At 35.7% G+C, this 19,475-nt stretch overlaps 1 protein-coding gene across 1 annotated transcript; it reads left to right on the top strand.

The window, feature by feature from the left end:
• The first annotated feature begins 815 nt into the window (after positions 1-815).
• LOC104247896 (GDSL esterase/lipase At1g71691-like) lies at positions 816-7,437 on the top strand. The gene is made up of 5 exons (XM_009804045.2): positions 816-1,224; positions 2,929-3,053; positions 3,745-3,984; positions 4,862-5,114; positions 7,143-7,437. The coding sequence occupies exons 1-5, from the start codon at positions 834-836 to the stop codon at positions 7,361-7,363; spliced, it is 1,230 nt and encodes a 409-aa protein (XP_009802347.1). The 5' UTR covers positions 816-833; the 3' UTR covers positions 7,364-7,437.
• The last annotated feature ends 12,038 nt before the right edge of the window (positions 7,438-19,475 follow it).

The raw sequence follows: 19,475 nt of genomic DNA, 5'->3' as shown, positions 1-19,475 counted from the left end.
CTTGATGAGTATGAAATTAAATATTTTCTTCTAAGATATTAAATACAATGTCATCCTTTGCTTAACAACTAATAAACCTCTAATTGAGCAATAATTACTCCACCTGGCATATTTTTCCTTAAATCCTGTAGCAGAGCAAGCATAATGTGAATGCAATTCAAAATGTTCTACATGACCAAGATTATTGGAATCAAAGCTCATTAACTGAACACAAGAGAACAGAAAAAGAGAACAGACCACGAAAAATAACTCTTCTCTGCTCCCAAATATTGCTTTTGGCAAATTAAATTTATTTCAAAATATTTGAATTTAAAAATAAATGAAAAAGTCATTTATTATTTTTTTTTCAAATATATTATCACTGCTTCAATTAGTAAAAAGTTAAAAAAATAAGACATTTAAAAGAGATATAAAGGATAATTTAGACATATGCTATAACAGTTATAAAAAAAGGCAGCTCGATACACAAAGCATTACGTGTTCACGTAAGGTTCGGGAGAAGATCACACCCAGAAGTATAATGTAAGTAGCCTACCTTGATGCAAACATCAATACTGATTTAACAGTTATAAATATATTTATTAAGAAGTGTACAATACTTGCATTCTTGCAAAACCTTGGCGTATCTTTCAAAGAAGCATGTTTTCTCCTCTATAAATTGTGTATCCAAAGCCCAATCTCTCAACTCCTAAAACTATCACCCCCCCTCCCCCCCACAACCCCTAGCATCTTACATATAAAGCAAAGAAAAGCAAAAAAAAAAAAAAAAAAGAAAAAGAAAAGAAAATAGAAACACTTGAGGACACAAAAACAAACACACACACATACACAACATGGCTAGGTTAAGGGTTTCTTGGTTTTGCATGATGTTATTTTTGTTGACAAGTTTAGTTCTAGCACAAACACAAGGCGACGATGATGATTACGATGATGCATTTGCTCCAGAGCCAAGTCCATCAGATGATGGATCTCCGGCTCCAGTAGCAGACGATATGGAGGCTCCGGCACGAGCACCAGCACCGGTGACGGAGGCCGCTCCATCAAGTGGGGAGGAGAGGAGAGCTTTGGTGCCAGCTTTGTTTGCCTTTGGAGACTCTTTGATTGATAGTGGAAATAACAATCGCCTGTTTTCATTTGCAAAAGCAAATTATTTGCCTTATGGCATTGATTTTGGTGGCCCTACTGGACGTTTCTCTAATGCTTACACCATCCTTGATCAGATTGGTAACTCATTTCATTCCTCACTTCTTCTTTTTCTTTTCTTTTGTTAAATAGATTTAATTTTGCCTGATGTTTTTTTTTTCTTGTTTTTATTATTATTATTGCTGGTATTGTTGATGTTATTGTATGTGTCTCTTAAATCTTTTTGATTCTGTGATTTAATATATATATATATATATATATATATATATATATATATGTTTTGATATTTATGGTTCTCTCTTTTTCATTTCTCAGTTGTTTCTTACTGTTTGGCCATTAAAAATTTCACTTGTTTCCGGAAAATATTTTCACTTTTATTCGGAATCAATGTTTGGCCTTAAAATTTTTAAATTCAATTTGAAGTTAAATTCTGAAATTTTTCAAAATTTTAAAAATTTTAAAAAGCTATTTTTTACAATTTTCGCTCCAAATAACTCACAAAAATTTAGAAACAATTTCGAATTGTATTCATATCCAAACACAATTCTAATTCAACTTGAATTTTTTAATAATAATTTTTGGAATTTCACAATTCTTATGTCCAAACGGCCACTTAATTATCTGTCCTTTTGTATTTTAGGTTCTCTCTTTTTCCTTAATTAATCGAATAAGAAGCAATTTTTTTTTTTTGGTTAAATAAGAAGCATTTTTCAATTGCTTTATCTTTGAAACCTTTAAAAGCTAAAAATAATATTTTATCGGTATGTATACATCTTTTCATTTTCTAGAAGAACTATGAAAATAAGAATTTTTATCTTTTATTCGTTTTATTTTTTGTTCTGAATTTATCTTTGGAAAAAGAATATATATTCATGGCGAAATTTTTTGTTTTGAAAAGGAAGGAAGAATGCCCCTATTTATTTCTGAAGCAAAAATATAGCATTTCCGGTTTCAAGCCTGAATTATGATTTATGCCTTGTCTTTCTTTATTTATTTCTTTTTGTATGGATCTTAAAATTAAAGAATATATAGAGCAACTAATTTCCGAACGTCAAAGTGTATATTGATGATATAGGACTACTATATGGAGAATAATAGTTTGCACCAAAAAAAAAAGAGGGGGGGGGGGGAAGCAAGCTAAGTACTCGCGGAGAACTTATCAGATTAATTTATCATAATTAAATAATTAATTAATTTGAAGATACACATTAGTTAACTTGGTTGGTAAATGTTCATATATGTGAAAACAAATGTCATGCATTTATTGTTTGATTATACTGACTTAGCATAAGGCCAATATAAGATTCAAATTCACAATGTATTGACTATTTTGTTTTCACTTTACTTAAGACAAGTGGTAATTAATGCATAATCCAAGTCTTTAAACTTTTATTTGAACTAACGGCTAAAAAGTTAAGTCTCAAGTACTCATGATCTTGATTATGCAATTTTAATCGTTAAAAGAGCTTGATTAAAATTTTAAATTAGTGCTTATATATAGTGATGTTATTCCGTGAAAATATGAAGTACACAAACAGTCGTTTTTAGGGCCGTTATTTAGAGATTAACAAGTATTTATTTTATCCTGAAAAATTTGGACTAAAAATCTTAATTTCAGACAATTCAGTATATTTGTGTCATGAAAAATTAATCTGAAAAAGTAAAATTCGGGATAAATTGGATAATTCCTAAATAGTGGAGTACTAACTTTTTAGAGTATTATTTCTACGTGATGAAAATAAGTTCCTACGTACTTTAATTACTTTTTATTATGTAAAAATGCAGGTGACCTTCTGGGATTGCCACTGCTTCCACCATATTCGAAGATATTCAACGTCGACAAAATGCGTTTCGGAGTTAACTATGCCTCTGCTGCTGCTGGTATTCTTGATATTACCGGCTTTCACTTTGTAAGTATATATAATCAACTCTTATATATATATATATATATATATATATATATATATTATAAAGATTGACTTCACACAATTAGTCTAGTTAGAGATAAAGTTATCAATTACAATGTTTTTCATAAAGATAATAGTAATTGCATTACAAGAAACCTAATTGTTTAAATATTTTTTACACTATTAGTCAGGGGCGGCTACAAGTTCGGCGAACCCAATAGATTTGGTTTAATCCATATATTTGTTTTGAAAAATTCATTGATTATTTACGATTTTTATTAATTTAGAACCCAATAACTTAAAATGCTTAAAATTTCGAATCCATAAGCTTGAAATTCTAGCCACGCCTCTGCTATTAGTGCATAGAAGGGGAACCTTGGAGCAATGGTCAAGTTGTCACCCCGTGACCTATAGGTCACATGTTCGAGCTGTGGAAACAGCCACTGATACTTGCAACAAGGTAGACTGCCTAATATCACACCTTCTTGGGATGCGGCCCTTCCCTCGGATCCTGCAACTTTACGCTGCTAGTGTATAGAATTAAACCAGTAATTCCAATCAATAATCAAATATGTATAACCAATATGATTTATAAGTACATTGTGATAATTGGTTAATTTTTTTTAAAAAAAGTCGAATAAAAAATTAAAACCGCAAAAGGTTTTTATTTGAACTAATGATTCTTGTTTTTCAGGTGGAGCGAATCCCATTCAGTTATCAAATCAAAAACTTTGAAAACACGTTGGTGAGTTTGATAAAAAATATGAGTGCACCAATTGTGGAAGAGGCAATTCCCAAGTGCATATTCTTTGTGGGAATGGGCAGCAATGACTACCTCAACAATTACATTATGCCTGCTTACTTTACTCAAGATGAATACACTCCTCAAAAGTTTGCTGAATTATTGGTTCATCAATACAAAGAGCAATTGATAGTAAGATCTCTTCATTTCTTTTAATCATTCAACTTAGCCATAGCCTGGAAGAACTTGGTTATAGTTTTTACGGAGGCGGAGCCAAGATTTAAAGTTTATGGGTTCTGAATTTGCCACGAAATCTATAACTCATCTTGGTTGCTGGGTTCGTAATTAAATATTTATACATATTTAATGAATTTTCTAATACAAAAAACCAAAGGCGGATCCAGGATTTTAGATTCTATAGGTTTAACTTCTAAGATTTTTAGTATTGAACTCATTGTATTTTTTAAATTATGGATTCAGTCCTATCATTTGTTGCAATTTTAACGAATTTTTACACATAAATCTTTATATGCTCCACGTTGAACGTAATGGGTTCAGATGAATCCAACGGCCAAACTCTACATCCACCCCTGAAAAATACAGTGTTTAATTAAGCAAAAGTGATTGGGTTCGGCCGAAATCGCACCTCATAGGCTAGTTCCACCTCTGAGTTTAGAGCACCTTATTTGCTCCATCTTTTACTTGTCAGTATCATTATTATTATCCTATTATTGTCTTATTCTTCAAATTTATTACTAATGTTTTTTTTATTTGGGTACTAGTTAATTTGACTTTTGCTGACTGTACTTTTCCTTTTTCTTTCTACACTATTTTCACCGTAACTGTTTACTCGTGCTTTCTTTTAAACTGGTTTTGAAAATGTTTTTCTGGACAAATATATATCGGAAACAACCCCTATTCCTTTTACAAGATAGGAGTAAGGTCTGCATGCACCCCATTTTTTCCAGACCCCACTTACGAGATTACATTTGAGTATCAGTTGTTGTTGTTGTAATCAACTTAGTAGGTACACTACTAAATACAAGTAAAAATCAATGTTACCATGCAGAAATTATATGATCTTGGAGCTCGGAAATTTATAATTGCTGGGATTGGACAAATGGGTTGCATCCCATTCTTGCTAGCAGAAAGTTCAAATGGTGAATGCTCAGAAATAGTGAATCAAATGGTGCACCCATTCAATGCTAAATTAAAGACAATGATCATGAAACTCAACAAGAGTGAACTGCCTGGTGCCCACTTCATTTTCCTTGACATGGAAAATATGTTCAAAGATATCTTTACCAACTACAAGTCCTATGGTATGCTTCATTTATTTCCCTCTTTGTCTTAGTAAATTCCACTTTATATATATGAAAAACATATATATTCAAGAATATCCCTTTTTAGCTAAATAAACTCCAGTCCATATAAAAACCATTCGTGGCAAGGGATATTTCAACTCTCGCATCGATGAAGAATGTAGTAAAATGTGAACTTGATGTGAATTGAAGAATCCAGTGAACTATCAAGTTTTGGAACGTAAGTTGTGCCCGAAATCATTAGACTGAGGGTATGTTTGTGAGGACTCATGAACCACCCAGGACTAGGTTGGGCTAACCATTTTAAGGCCCATTGAAATGGTGGGCCTGCTCAGTCCAGCTCGTCAAATACCAAATGCCTGTACAGGCTGGACTGGACCGGCCCGGCCCATATTGACAACTCTTGGTATCACGCATCACAAAAAAAATGTGAAGAACAAACTGCATCTCATATTCTTCAACTTCTTTATGACATACTTTGGGCATTTTAACTGCTTATTTATACTGCACATTAAGAATCCGAAATGTTATTATTTAATTTCTTTTTTCAATCCACTTTTTTGTCCAACAACATTTCTCAGCTAAGTCTTTGCCCGACGATATGGGTCTTAGTTTTAGTAATTCCTAACTAAATTTAAAAAGCAATTGATCTGCCCAAGTGAAATAGAAAATTTGTATTTAAATAGTAACTAGAGGTAGACTGAAAAGAGGGAAAATAAGTAACGAGTAACTTCCGTACACTGATTGTATAAAATTAAAAACTATGAGATTGTTTGAAAGATAATTTTCGGTAACAGAGTAACTTTTGTACATCACATTTTGATTTTCTGATTGCTTTGTTCGTATCGCTTTTTATTGTTATTTCCTGCTTTTTACCTTTTTTGAGCATTTTTTTGCTCTTTACCTTTGTATTTTTTCTGAGCCGAGAGTATATCAGAAACAACATCTCTACTTTCTCTAGGTAGGGGTAAGGTCTGCATACACACTACCCTCCTCAGACCCCACGTGTGAGATTTCATTGGGTTTGTTATTATTATTGTTGTTGTTAGTCTCCACATATTAGGTTACACTGATAGATAGTGTAAATTTTTTTTACACGATATACATGTTAAATGCACATATGATACTCTCTATGTTTCACTTTATGTAACGCATATACTATTTGGAGAGTCAAAGAAGGTTAACTTTGATCATATTTTTTATAAATATTTTTTAAATATTTTTTTTTTTTTGGTGTAAAGAAATTTTTTATTAATCTCTCAAACATCAGTATACATTTTCTATAAAAACTGTACAAACTAGAAGAAGTCTTCTAGTCGCAAAATACTCTACCTTCCTTCCTGTTCTATATCATCTTAAGCTAGTCTCTTACATACAATTGTTCTAGCCAATTCCTACTGTTTCTTCCTTCTTTCCATACATTCTGCATCTTCAGTTTAATTTTGCATTCCTGCTTTATCTGCTTGCATATCGATTCTGGATGCATCACCTTATTGTTCCATACTGTCTCATTTTGAACCTTCTATATTGTGTATATCAGTGCCGATATTGTTGCAGTAATAAACTTTCTGCGCAGTTTACCTTCCACATTCCTCGTCAATTTCTTCCAGACATTTTCGATATCTGGATTTTGAATTCCTTTGCCTAGCCAGTTTAACAGCAGCTTCAAACATTCATTCGAAAACTTGCATTCAAAGAAGAGATGTTGTATTGTTTCCTTGCTTTCACCACATATTTCACATCTTGTCTCTGTGCATACTCCTATCTTTTCTAATCTTTTTCTTGTCAGCAGTCTTTGTGTAACTGCTAACCAGCATATCATGCTATGTTTAGGGATGTTTGCATTGCTAAATATTATGACCAGTAGTACTTTTGAATTGCTAAATATTATGACCAGTAGTACTTTTGAATTGCTAAATATTATGACCAGTAGTACTTTTGAATTGCTAAATATTATGACCAGTAGTACTTTTAATGGTGTATTTAGATATGTAAAAAAGTGATTGATTGTGATTTTATTTTGGACAGGGTTTAGTGTGACAGATCGTGGGTGTTGTGGGTCAGGGAAAAACAAAGGGGAAGTAACTTGTCTTCCAATGCAAACACCATGTCCAAACAGAGATGACTACTTATTTTGGGATGCATATCACCCCACTTCTGCTGTCAACCTTTTGCTTGGGGATATGGCTTTCTATGGAGGTCCCAATTTTACTTTTCCTATGAATATTCAGCAACTTGCTACTCTCTGAAATTCAAGACTATTCTCGTATACCTTGCATCTTATACACTACAAAACGAACTGCAATTAGCTATGAACTTCGTTGCCGATCTGTCGCTAAATTGCTCGTAGTTATCAGAATCTTTTGATAATCTGTCGCTAAATAAAATTAGCGGCAATTTTTTTTAATGTAGCTACATAATTTATCCGTCAATAATTCCTATTTTCTTAACAGTGTTATGTGATAGTATTAATGCTTTAGTTGCAAATTAAAATTATTAACCCCCTCTGATCTATATTATTTGGTGTTTTTGCCTTCAACACACCCCTTAAATAACCACTTACTCTAGGGAACTAAGAAAAGTTTTGAAAACATTACCCTTAATTAAATTTACACAAGGAAACATGCATATTTAGAGTGAAAGAAATATGGCATAATATTATGTGCATATCAAGTGCCTTTGAAGAAATATGGCATAATTGTTTTGCACTACATTGGGTTTACCCTTGATATTATGCACAAAAATAGTGCCTAGGATGTCTGCCTACATGATCTTGTTTACAAACATCGGAGGAACTGCCAAAACTTCTGTTCTTCCAAACATTTTTTTTGCTGCTCCTTTACGAGGAGGTCCGTTACCTGTTTCATCTCTCTGAAATTATGTCCTAGTGTGGATTCCCCAATTGCTCCATCAGTGATCTGCATTAAAAAAGGTAATAGAGTTATAGTAGAGGTTTCCGTCATTTAACATCCTTACAACTTGTTCAGAATCAGTGCTAATTTTAAAAGGGTGAAGTTGTGATCAAGGGCTATTTTTAGATCTTGCCAGAGGGTATGAAGTTCTACCTCTATACTAGTTGTAAGTGATATACCCCTTATGTATCCTAGCACCCAGTCACCTCCGTTGTTCCTGAAGACACCCGCAACCCCTTCCTACTCCTGTTTTTTGGGCAAGTAGCCCCCTCTGTGTTAAGTTTGTAGGAGCCATTAGGTAGGGGTTCCAATTTGATGTATATTTTAGTATTTTTTTCCCTTGTCATTGTGGTGGACAACAACATGGTAATACTCTATAGCTCCCGTCAATAGAAGCATTGAAATGCATGTTCTTGACCTTATGCCATGTTTGTTCCCAATTGATCATTGTAAGCACAAGGTATGGGTGACAATCATGGTTTGTACACTCTTGTATCAGGGATAGCCAGAAGATTTTTGCATTGGTGCATTCAAAGAAAATATGATTAATGTCTTCTACTCCAGATGAGCAAAATAGCATATGGGGCTTACATTTAAGCCAGTGCTATTTAGGTGCTTTGCAGTTGGCTTTTTGTTGTGCTGCATCATCCATGTGAACATTTCTATTTTTTAGAGACTTTTAATTTCTAAATCCAGCCAAAAGAATCACCCTGGCCATTACTAGGGTTCAGCTTAGAACTAATAAGGTTGTAGGTTGACTTAGTACTAAAAAGCCCATTACCATTAAGGTTTCAGATAAGCTTATCTTTGGTGTTGCTTTAATTAAGGATGAAAGCGGAGTGGATATCACTTAAAATATCCATGGGAATGGGGTAATGAACAACACCAAGGTTCCATTCCTCATTGTGAATGATGGATCTTATCTTTATGGTCAAGTCAGAGTTATGTCAAGGTCCATGAAAGATTGAGTTTAGGGGTTTCATGTTGGGGATCCAGTTGTCAACAATAAAGTTGACTCTATCCTCTTTATGGACAACCCATCTAAATGCCTTAATACATGCATTCCAACCTTCTTGTATGCATTTCCAAATCCTAATCTTTGCTTTAGCCTTAATTTGGCTTCTACTACAGTACTTCCCCATTAAGACCCTAGCCCAGATTGTGTCACTGTTTTGATATAATCTCCAAGCTAGGCTGCTGAGACTTGCTGTCACGCCCCAAAATCCGAGGAGCGCGACCAATGCTCAACCGAGTAAACCCGAATGAGCAAGCTTATTAGGTTCCATTCTACCCAAACTAATTTATGGTTAAATAGGAGATGGACTCCATTAATCAACTTATATTACAATTATCAAAAATATTACAAGAATTATACATCTTTGCCAAACATAAATATTTCAACCTTAATTCTAATACCCGACACTACCCACAACTTGTCTACGGGGCCTCTAAATATAACAGAAGAATAATATGGAAATGCCGGCAACAAGGCTCCGGCTATACCTCAAATATAAAGTACATGAAGATAAAATGGACTAAGATACATGACATGATCCCGGGATAGAGTGGGGCTCACCAAGTCTGATGGGAAGAGGATACTGCTATCACTAGTCATTGCCGCTCGCTGAGGAACAACCTGTATCATAAAACGATATAGCGCCCCTGGCAAAAAGGATGTTAGTGCCATTGAATAGCACTAGTATGTATAACTAAACACCATCCAAATAGAGAGAACTTTCATACAATAGCAAATAAACCTTTAACATCTTTTCATTAGAAAGACTTATCAAACAAGAGTAAAGAAATCATAAATGTCAATCAAAAGCTTTAGCAGTCACCATGTCATCAAATCGAAGAATTTTATGACTTTCACACAATTCCCATATCTATACCTTGGGCACTAAAAGAATCATACAATTTTCACATTATACTTCCATAATATTTAGTTTGGGGCATTCCACACTATCCATTATTTGTGAACAATACCACCGCTATCATGAGCGGAGTCCGATCTCGACCCGATCGGATAAGTTGTCTCATTTGAGACATTATCCCAATCACAATCTCATCTTTCCTTTTTTTTCCACCGCTTTATTGAGCGGAGTCCGATCACGACCCGATCAGCTAGGTTGCCTCATTTGAGACATATACCTCAATCACAATTTCATTCTCAATACAAGAATTCAATATCAATAAAATACCATCATGTGTGTGGCATGGTGTCCGATCACGGCCCGATCGGCTAGGCCACCTCATTGAAGGCATATATCTCAACCAATGTTTTATTCCTCTTATCCGAAATTCAATATCATCACATTGCCACCATGTGTGAAATATGGTGTCCGATCACAACCCGATCGGCTAGGTCGCCTTGCATAGGCGTTACTCCTTTCTCATTAGTCAATACATCGAAATCTTTATTTCACATACCTCATATCAATTCATAGGCACTTGGGGCCACAATTATCATAACTCAATCTCTATTTTCTACATTTTACATCAATATCAATTTCAACTTCGAATTATGTAACAATCCACATCACATTGGATGTACTCATAAGGCAAAACATTACCTCGAACGGCCAATTATGGCATAAATTGTGTACACAACCTTTAAGACACTTTATTATTGAAGTCACTTATGGAAAGCAAAGTCAAGTCTCATTTCATAATCAATTTCATATTTTCCCATGTCTTAGGCATCACCAGGTACAATTATAATTCAAGTTCTCGACACATTGGCCACACTATATTTCATAAATTCATTTGATTACTGCAAACATCTCTATACATAGAGGATTTCACATAGTTTGGCATAGTACATGCAACTCAATCTCAATTTAAGGTATTAACATTTCAATATATGATTCATATTCCTTGCCCCCTTTTTAAATTGTCAACAATAGCACATTGATCATATTGGAATACATCTTTCACAAATATCGGGTCACAACATCAAATCATGTAAAGTATAAATCACAACGAGAGTCCAACATTCCGTCTTACCACATTTACACAGTTACTTACTTCACTTCCAAACATCTTTATAGATTACCAACAGCTAGGCACAATCAATCAAATTCATTTGGTACACATAAGAACAATTTGGAGGATAAATCATAATGAGTTTTCTCACACCATTTGGCATCAAAATCTCAATTTAAACTTGACTTGAAGTCTAGGCATTTTAGCACATAGATCACATTCTTCACATACCCTCATTTACCAAGAATAGCATATTAAACACATGGAGAAGTAACCACCACATACCTTTTCAGAATAATAATTCGCTTAACATAACAAAATGAGTATCGCATCAATATTATTTTGAACTTACAACATTTACGCAGGCACCATGGAAGCTCAATTTCTAAAAAGAGAGAGTTTTAGCCATACATATCTTTCTTGAGCTTTCCTTTAATTACTACGATATTCCGGAAATTCTAGCAATCCCAATCTCTTGGGATGAAGATCTAGGGCCTTCACTTGATTATCTTCAAGGATTTAGCAAGATTTTATGGAGAAATTTGACGGGGGAAACTTTCCCCCTCTCTCACTCTAGAAATGCTTCGAAAAATGCTCAAAATGAGCTATAGCACCTAATATATTGATAGGGGGTCGAGTTTAAAAATTAAAAAAATTAACCCCACGATGTCGATTCTGCTATAGCAGAATGGACCGCAAAATCGACATGCGGTCCGCAGAATGCTCCGCAAAATCGGCGCCCAAAACTGGGCTACACTGGCCCATTCTGCGGCCAAAATGAGACTGCAGAGTGAGAAATGCGACCTGATCTGCGGTCGCAGAATTGACACAGGATATCATTTTCCAGCCTTTGGTAATTTAACCATAACTTCGCGTAGGAATGTCCAAATGACAAACGGTTTGAAGAGTTGGAAATAGACTCAAAGACCTTTAATTTGATATGCTAGTCACCACATAAAATCTCATACATATTTAGATATTCTCGTTTAAAGTGGAGCCTTGTGCGAATCCATTTGAAATTTTAGCCTATTGCGAGATTTTTCCCATTTGGCATACACTTAGGCTTCCATTTGGACCTCACATCACTTAACATAAGACTTATACTCATATTTACTAAGTATAATTTATGTCCACCATGTTAATAGCATATAAAATATAATAATTAGCCTACGTGGCACCACAAAATCCTAGATTACGTAGCGAAATTTTCCGGGGCCTTACATTCTCCCCCCCTTAGGATCATTCGTCCTAGAATGAGGAGTAGAGTCTTTCCCAAACACTTTAACATCACACATCTCTTTTCTAACCTACCTCAAGTCCCTAAATTTTGAGTAACTCCAAAATTCTTCAGAAATTTCGGCAGAGTCTCCTTTGTAATTAGGCCTATCCACCTGTTTAGAGAACCACCAAATTAGTCTCAACAACACATCCACAACTATACATAGCACCACAATGTATATGTTCCCATTCCTAATCCCAGTATTACAAACACAATATTATCATAAGGATACCAGAACATGGACTGCACAATTTTAGATCAAAACACCTATATGGTACCTTCCAAGTCAAAACTAACTGGTGTTCAATCAAGCGAAAATATTTTCCTTCCACGACACTTTAAGCTTTCCAGATAACATTATCGACTTACAAGCTTTGTCATGACACATTCTCAGAAATAATATCAACTCCCAAACAAACATAACAAGGATGACGGATAGACACCTTGTATGAGTTAACTATCCATTGACTTTACCTTTAATAATTTCCACTGTACAATTTACATTTCATCGGATATTGCAATTCATGGTAACAACAACAACCCACAATTCCATCACATAGCATCATACCATCAAGAATGTCATTTTATAGTAACCAAACAATTATGTTTTCATAGTATTCCTTACTAGCCATTAATGTAATGACAAAGGTGTTCATCAACAAAAATAAAATTTCATTTCAATCAACAATCTGTATGAAGTCAAGCCACGATGATTCTTGCTAGTAGTGCATCATATAGGATATTACCATGTTCATATAGTTCAGTCAAACCAATTCATTCCCCCTTACTAACTTCTTAGACATAACATATGGAAACACAAAGTACATGAGAAACAGTTACGGGGCAACCTAATGTGTAATACACTTATGTTACTTTCACTATCACTCACATAACATCTTCATGGGAAAATATTGGGAATAGTCTGTGTGTCCTTCCTAGTTTGTCCTTCCTAAATCCAAAATCTCTACGCGAACGCTCACAATAAACCTTTGATGTCCCTCAACAATTACACCAAGATGTGCTATCATAAACTGATGATAATATTACATATCTAATATATGGGATCATATGGGGATACTTCCTCTTTGACATGTTTGAACCTTCAATACCCAATGGGTCTAATACAGTAAGGAGCAACGGAGTTCAAGATTGGGCTGGAATTATTTAGGAATCCATTTAGACACTGAGCAGAGTATTTCATGAGGTTACATGCTAAGAGACATGAAATTTCTATCAATGATGTTGATATGGTTAATCATTGTGACGACATCAATTATTAGACAAATGAGGCATAAAGGTAAGTAGTACATTGGCAATAGGGACCATTAAGGAAGAATATTCATGTGCATGACCCAGTTGCCTCCTGGAATGTATGGGAAATCCAGTTATCAAGAATGAGAATATTCTGGCACCTTGAATGCAATATGTGCTTCAAATTACATGAAGTTGAATTACACTACTGATGTTAGCTGACAAAAGGAATCTATGCCATAATCCCATAAGGATCACAATGAAGTTGAAACACTTTTGAGATTATCATTTTGTGTTGCAGCGCGCAACCCGATCCCATCGGACAATCACATTTCTCACAACAAAAATAGTTCACCGTTCAATCACATGGTTTCAGGCCATCCAGAATATCATTTCACAACAACAACAATTCATACATTTGGGCCCGGGGCACCATAGCCGTCACCAAGCAGCAATTCATGTACAAGGTGTTGTCGTAATCATTTCCATTACTTACGTCATTTCACAATACCATCTTTCATTACGTACGACACAGGGTTTTTCGCCACTATACACAATCCCACATTTAGACACATTAAGATTCTTTTATTCGTTAACACATACTTCTATGTCAACATCCTCAAGCATTTACAAACTTTGCACATAATAGGATAGGTACATCAAATGACTTCTCACAATCACTTATAACTTGGTGGTATGGAAATAAAATAAGACGATAAATTCACATATGTTCATACAAGGTACACATACTGTATGCTCGTCATATTAAGTGGATTCTATAGGAGTTTTCATAATGATGTACTAGGGAGTGACTTACTTGGTGACTTTAGGTTGATAGGGCAATAAGTTAATCGATGCCCCTCGACTCCACATCCCTAACACACGTTGGTAACATACTGATATACTACATTATCTGGTGGTGCAGTGAGATTAATATGAACAAGGGTACTCCCCTTAGCAACAAGTTCTACCAATCCCGCCATGGCTCCACATATTCTCCTAACAAGACCTTGGAAAATTCACTCGGACTCAATAGTGGGATCAATCCCTCATTACATGATTCAAATTCGCGGATTGTGGTATCAAAATTACCAGTCTTGAGAATAAGACTTAGAGAGAAAATTAGCTCCCTATCTTGAGCAATATCGCACGATCTGGAATATCAACGAAGGGTGAAGTTCCTAAATGTCCAAATAGCCTCCAACTTATAGATGTGGTCGACAACACACCGATAAGAAGGACTATACTAGACACGGCTCCGAGACATCCTAGGACACTTTAAAACCTTAGGCTCTGATACCAAGTTTGTCACGCCCCAAAATCCGAGGAGCGCGACCGACGCTCAACCGAGTAAACCCGAATGAGCAAGCCTATTAGGTTCCATTCTACCCAAACTAATTCATGGTTAAATAGGAGATGGACTCCAATAATCAACTTATATTACAATTATCAAAAATATTACAAGAATTATAAATCTTTGTCAAACATAAATATTTCAACCTTAATTCCAATACCCGACACTACCCACAACTTGTCTACGGAGCCTCTAAATATAACAGAAGAATAATATGGAAATGCCGGCAACAAGGCTCCGGCTATACCTCAAATACAAAGTACATGATGAGAAAATGGACTAAGATACATGACATGATCCCGGGATAGAGTGGGGCTCACCAAGTCTGCTGGGAAGAGGATACTGCTATCACTGGTCATTGCCGCTCGCTGAGGAACAACCTGTATCATAAAACGATACACCCCGGCAAAAGGGACGTTAGTGCCATTGAATAGCACTAGTATGTATAACTAAACACCATCCAAATAGAGAGAACTATCATACAATAGCAAATAAACCTTTAACACCTTTTCATTAGAAAGACTTATCAAACAAGAGTAAAGAAATCATAAATGTCAATCAAAAGCTTTAGCAATCACCATGTCATCAAATCGAAGAATTTTATGACTTTCACACAATTCCCATATCTATACCTTGGGAACTAAAAGAATCATACAATTTTCACATTATACTTCCATAATATTTAGTTTGGGGAATTCCACACTATCCATCATTTGTTTACAATACCACCGCTATCATGAGCGGAGTCCGATCTCGACCCGATCTGCTAAGTTGTCTCATTTGAGACATTATCCCAATCACAATTTCATCTTTCCTTTTTTTCCACCGCTTTATTGAGAGGAGTCCGATCACGACCTGATCATCTAGGTTGCCTCATTTGAGACATATACCTCAATCAATATTTCATTCTCAATACAAGAATTCAATATCAGCACAATACCACCATGTGTGCGGCATGGTATCTGATCACGGCCCGATCGGCTAGTGTGAGCACGTGATTTTTGCTTCACACGACAATCGCTCCAAAAAGCAATAAAAAAAATAAATAATTGGCCCCGCTGTACAATTTCGGATTTCTGTGCGGCACCTTGTGGATTTATTTGTGATTTTGGCCCATTCTTATTTATTTACTTTATTAAAATAAAATTCAAAAAAAATATATATGTGTCCTGCGTAATTCAAACCGTAATTCGGTCGTTAAATAGAAAATCGTGAATAGGCATTTTTCGTCCGTGATTTTGTTTGGTTTGACCTTACCTGTTTTGAAATATTTTAGTATGTGTGCAAATAATTGTATTTGAGTGTGTATTTAATTTTAATTTGATTTTTGGCTTAGTTTTGTTTTAAAATAAATAAGAAAAAGAAATAAAAAAAAAAATAAAAAAAATAAAAAAAGGGAAAGGAAAGACCCCTTCCGGACTTGGGCCAATTTGTTAAAATTGGCCCAACAAACTCAGCCCAAACGAACAGCCCAAGACCCAGGCCTGCCCAGCCCAGGTCACCTGATGCCCAGGACGTCCAAACGACGTCGTTTGAATCGTGCCTGATCTGGGCCGTTGATCTCAGAGTGATCGACGGCCAAGATCAATTCCCATAACCCATCAACAAACCCGACCCGTTTACACCCGGACCAAACCCAAACCCTCAACATTTGAAACGACACCGTTTCACTTAAGACCATCAGATCCAAACCGTAGATCTAGATTGATCTAACGGTTGAGATCGACCCACCCACCAACTATATAAGCCCAAATCCTTACCCTACCCCCCTATCCAATACCCCGGCTTCGTCGTCTTCACCCAAACCCATCCCCTTCAAACCCTAGCCGCCCCTGCACACTTTCACCAGAAACCCGGCGGCCTGAACGCCGGTGACCTTCCCCTTAACACCCTAGAACCCCCTTGCCATCCTGAACATGGATCTGCTAACCATGTAGTTCGAACCATCCCCTAGGTCCTCGAATCTTCATTTGAAGATTCGAGTTAAAACTCGTTTTACACCAACCAACCCCAGCTTCACACCAGACACTCCCCAGACCCCCCTCGTGACCAAACCATACTTGGTTTGGTCCGAATCCGACCAAGGAAGCCTGAATCCCGGATCTGAGCTTTGGAAATTTTTGTATTTCTTCGTCACTGGTTTATACCGGTTCAACCGAAGAGGTTAAGGTCTAATGGACTTTAATCAAAGTGTTTCTCATCTGAGAAACACTTCGATTAAAATCCATTCAGCCTTAAAGAAGGTCTGTCCAAATCCGAGTCGAGGTTTTGATTTTTCAAAGATTTGAGGTGAGTCTTGTTTTCTTTTCCTTTTTTTAGTCCGTGTGATTGGTCTTTAAAAGTTTGTTCATATTTGTTTTAATTTTATCAACTTTTGTTTGGCCACTTTGTTTGAACCTCTGTGTTTGTCTGAATCCCTCCCCTCCTATTCTGATAAGGCATACGTACTGGTGGTATTCCGAATTTGTACTGACTAACTGATTCCTCAAAATACAATTCTGTTTTAATCAGTATAGGTTGAGTCATGTGTCCCATACTTCTGAATGTTTGATTTTTGGCTACGATTGTGTATGTTAATGCTAATATAGTCGAGTCGACAAATGTCGTCAATTAGTTTCAGTAGTTCGAATGTTAACGATTGAACATTTTGCCTGCTGCAACTTTGTTTGAATCAAAGTAAGAATCAAGTAGGGTCATTTATAGTTGTATTTGAACTTGAAAATAAAAGGATAGATTGTTAAGCTGCAATCTGAATTGAGGGCATGTGCACTTCTGCACAGCATGTGCATTGTGCACAGCCTGGTTCCTGCATAAAGGCCATTTTTGAATTAAAAATAGTTTGACAGCATGTGCTGTCAAAACACGCCCCTGCTGTCCATACTCCACTTTAGTTTAAGAAGTATTAAACCTCACTTAAAAGAGAAGACTGCCAGGGAATATCATGGGGGTTTTTTTTTTGTTTATACTTAAAGAGCTAAGTGGAATCTGAAAAGAGGATGGCACATGGGAGGGGGTTTCTGATTGATGAACAGGCTGTTAAGGGCAGACCTTAGGCTTATAAAAGGAAGAACTTCCATATGTTAAGGGGGGGGAAAAAAAAAAAAAAAAAAGGAAAGAGAACAGGGAGATAGGGATACATACAGGGAAATTATTAACATAGAGAGAAGGACTGAATCATTGAGGGTTTTGAAGTTCAAAAAAAAAAAAGAAAGAAAAACTGAGGGGAGTTTTCTTTTGATAACTCAAATAGATTCCAAGATTGAAAGTTGTCACTCTTTTGTTCAAGAAGAAAAGAGATAGTGAGAGAGATATCATAAAAGGGTACATACAGACACATTGAGAGAAGCTATATACACAGATAGAGAGTGAACAAGAAATAGGGAATATACAGAAATTTCAGGAAAAACTGTTTTCTGTTTGGGCTTCATTTGCTGTCAACCTGTTGGGCTGTACTGATTCTTCCAAGTCTCAATTGAGATTTCTGGGGGTATTCTCGTGCTTAGTTTCTTCTGAGTTGGTCTGCCTGGAGTTTTGCTTATGCTTCACTGCCTACTGCTGTCATTTTCCACTTCCTCCTCGTCTACAATTGTATCTCGCACCGAAACTTGTCCTGCTGCTGTTATCTGTTACTGCTGCTGTTTCGCTTGGACTGTTTGCTCAACTGACTCTCTCGCTTTCTTCATTGTAAGCATCGTCTCAGGTACACACTTCGAATCTGTCTGATGTAACTGATGCCGGAATGAAAATTGAAATGAAAGATCTGAAGAATCTTTAATCATCTGTGGCTTTACTTACCGTTTTGCGAATATTGTTAAAGTTGTATAAATCCTTTAATTTGTAGCCTAATAGAGGATACATTCGTAAGTTTGTACTTAATTAATGTTTATGTTGATCAGAAACCGTGGTAGTTGATTCATTCAGAAGCATACAGGATGTGAACACAGTTTCATGGAGTGTGAAACTATTAAATATGATTGCTAGAATTGAACTCACTCTTTCAGCGTGCTTTGAATAAGCAGGGGCCAATGGCTTTTAAATCTAGCCAAATACAATACAGTTTTAAATCACCCAGTTTCGACTTCTTTAGGCGATTTATAGGACTAGCTTTGAATATCATCGGAAACATCCTTTAATAAGGAACTCTACTAACCCTGTTTAAGCAAGTTAATTTAAATTCGACTTAAAGATGTTTGTTCGGATTAAGTGGTGTATTTCGTTAACTCGTATGTGATTTCCTTGTCAAATTAAAGCATTTTGCCATTAAAATATAATGCTTTCTTAACTTTGTAAATAATTAATCATAAAAACTCGGATTAGGCCAAAGCAGCATGTACCTTTCTTTCTTTTTCTAGTTTTAGAGACAAATGTATTAGAAATGTAGCCACTTTAGGATATCCTTTCTAAATAGAGACGAGCCTCGCCAAATAAAAATGCAAAATTGCGGGGCCCTCAATAAATAATCATAATAAATATTTAGAATTCAGGATAGGCCGTTTAGTGAATTTCATGGCTTCCTACAAAAAAAATAATAATACGCTAGACTCTTTAGGCGCGACTTAATTAAATTACATTCTCAAACC

Source organism: Nicotiana sylvestris, chromosome 3 (assembly GCF_000393655.2).
Source record: "Nicotiana sylvestris chromosome 3, ASM39365v2, whole genome shotgun sequence".
In the NCBI taxonomy this organism is placed as follows: domain Eukaryota; kingdom Viridiplantae; phylum Streptophyta; class Magnoliopsida; order Solanales; family Solanaceae; genus Nicotiana; species Nicotiana sylvestris.
The sequence above is the reverse complement of the archived record's forward strand: the minus strand, read 5'-3'. Positions and strand labels throughout refer to the sequence as shown.